The sequence below is a fragment of the Haliotis rufescens genome, unplaced genomic scaffold (genome assembly GCF_023055435.1).
Source record: "Haliotis rufescens isolate VD_foot unplaced genomic scaffold, xgHalRufe1.0.p SCAF_25, whole genome shotgun sequence".
Classification (NCBI taxonomy): domain Eukaryota; kingdom Metazoa; phylum Mollusca; class Gastropoda; order Lepetellida; family Haliotidae; genus Haliotis; species Haliotis rufescens.
This window is the reverse complement of record NW_025963946.1, coordinates 322,501-325,264: the sequence shown is the minus strand read 5'-3', so window position 1 is coordinate 325,264 and position 2,764 is coordinate 322,501. Positions and strand designations below refer to the sequence as shown.

General features: G+C 38.2%; 1 protein-coding gene across 3 annotated transcripts in view; it reads right to left on the bottom strand.

The window, feature by feature from the left end:
• Positions 1-387: 387 nt before the first annotated feature.
• LOC124152635 (D-beta-hydroxybutyrate dehydrogenase-like) overlaps positions 388-2,764 on the bottom strand; it is a 39,146-nt gene continuing 36,769 nt past the window's right edge. For all 3 annotated transcript variants that reach the window (XM_046525627.2, XM_046525626.2, XM_048402228.1), the window contains exons 8-9: positions 2,354-2,404; positions 388-876 (exon numbers count right to left, since the gene is read on the bottom strand). In XM_046525627.2, the coding sequence (XP_046381583.2) occupies positions 784-876; positions 2,354-2,404 (144 nt within the window). In that variant the 3' untranslated portion in view covers positions 388-783. The remainder of the gene's footprint in view (positions 877-2,353; positions 2,405-2,764) is intronic.

The window sequence follows — 2,764 nt, the reverse complement described above, 5'->3', positions numbered from 1 at the left end:
AGGAAGTAGAAACTATTACAACACTATTCGCTGCATAAACAGACCATGGTGATTTGCTTACTGGCAGCAACCTGGCCTGCTTGGAGGTTTATATAGTGTTTACACTGTATGATAAGTAACAATTTTCCCGTTTTCCCTGTCAATTATATTTCCCGAAAATATGCAATTATGCAAATAGTCTGAAACCAGTTGAAAGCATGTTTGGTAAGTCACGTCTGTCAGCAAATGCGCCCAACACATGGCATTTCTTTATCACCAAAGCTATCATTTTAGAACATTTTATCTTGATCACTAACTTCCTTCGTTGTTTCTCATTTCCACAATCTTGTGTGCATTTTCGCATATCCATGTACTCAATGTTGATATGAATCAAATAATGACAAGATCTTTCATTTTATGTGAATCGAATATTCAGAAATTTATTGAAGAAACAAATCACATTTGCCACTATCAGAAAAAGTCCATTTCATACCTCGTCCTTTGAGTAGCATCCAGGCATACATCGTTTCTTTGAAAGCGGCAACCAATATTATTTGGATTCCACATTGCATTTTATCTTAAGTCACCCATAGGACATTTATGGTGTGTATAACCTCAGACAAAATTATTTTTTCCTCGGATTTTCTGGATGAGACTGTGCTCAAATAACCAATCCCTTAAACGACTGGGTCACCCGTGACCCTAAATCACGAGAAAGTGATACGTGAATTAAGGTTATTTGTCAATTGAATCTGTTTACTTCATTGGATTAGTTTTACTTTTCTTGTCTCGCGAGACATTGTGCTAGTGAGCAACGTTTCCGCCGTCCATCAAGATGGCGGATGCTGTCATGTTGTCTGCTGACGATGTGCACAGGAAATCCACAAGACCGCATACCTGAAACAGACATGCGCTTGTCCAATCAGTTCTGGGTCAGGTCAAGGTCATGGCTACGTTTGCAAGGCTGATGGCACATTAGGTTTACAGAAAGACCCAACATCAGCCGCAAATGCTTTCTAGATGCAAAATATACACAATGCAATATATATGGGACGACAATAATTGAATTTTTGGTCACACAAACATTGGCTTGACAGGCATACATTTAATTAGGAGAAAGATATACGGATATACAGAGTTTTCAATATATAGCTAATTGACTTGTAGATTTAACTGGGTAAAATTTACTTTTGAACGAATTGCGCATGATGAGTTTTTAAATGTCAAACCGAGGCGCAGTTTTTATATTTATGTTCTATTTTCCAATTGTAGAGTCTGTCGGTTGAATTTGTAAAAAATAAACTGGAGGCGTTTGCAGACACTTGCAAATAAAGAAGCAGCCCCTCACCGCCATGTCCACAAAACTACACATTATCTCAATGACCTTGACCTCAATCAAAACAACTTCTTTAGGTCCAACAATTATCAAACACTCAGGATTGAAAAGTAAAATTGCAACAGAAACTGACAATGAATGACACAACCATGTTTCACAATAACCTTAAAGATGTCCTTGACCTTTGATAGACAAGTGACCAATATTTCATGTCATAGGATTTGTAAACATTCATCAAAACATAACGTCTCAAGCTTGTAGATGCAACTGACCATAATACAACCATGTTTTGAAAAGGATGCTGCCCTCCACGTTTGACTTATTGACCAAAACATTTCCAAAGAACGGCCCATACCTTAAAGAGGATATATACTTAGTTCATTGATAAATACATTGAGAACGTGTAACCGCAAACATTTTACAGGCTTTTCTATCTGGTAACCTTGACATTTGACCTTTACATCGTATGTGTCAAAATATTTCCTTAAGTACATGAAATAATCCTGTTGTAGGATATCCTCTAATGTCAGTACTAATTGGGCTTTCCATGCTTAAGAGAACGTATGACAATTACAGGTCACAATTCCCTCAAATGCCAATGACATGCGATGTGGCAGGATAGCCAAAAACATGTACAGTTCTAGGTCCATGCTTGTTGAGGTAAGTATATCTCTGAAGCTGACAATGATATAAGCAAGTATAACAAACACCTGAACTTTGACCTTGACCTGTGACGCATCGTAACCAAAACCTTTAAAAAATATATAGCCAATCCTGGAGGAGGTACATGCATCAATCAATAATACATGCAAGAATACGTTTTGAGAAATTGTAACCAGAAACATTTTTTCGTGACCTTGACCTTTAACCTTTATATTACTTTTGCCCAACGAATACAACAGGGCCATTTCTAAGAAGCCCATTGAAGGATATTCTCTGAAGTCAATAATCTTTGCGTAGGCATGAGAAAAAACCCATCGGAAACATATCTCAAAAGCAGTCCCGTTCCACGGGACTTCTAATAAAAGTGTTGCATACCTCGGCCACAGTAACAGCTTTCTTAGTTGGATGCGCGTTGGTGAAATGTTCCTACAAAGGAAACGGTCTGTCGTCAAACATTGTAGAATGAGAATCACAAGAGTTATAGTGCCGTCCACTTGATATTCCTGGGGTGTTTAATAAACTGCAGTGTAATCCGAAAATGATGTAAAGATATAATTTGACTCCTCCTTTTCCGTGCCATCTTTGAACGTCTTTCTGTATGAAGCTGCCGGGGATCGAACCACCGACCTTCTGGTCTCCGGGAAGACGCTCTATCCACTACACTGCGGAGGCGATCGGAAACATATGCACTCTCACTAGTTCTTCATTATGTACGAAATAAAATCAGTTCCAACATGGTAATACACATTGAAAACATTGTGACATTAGGCGGCCATCTTGAAATTT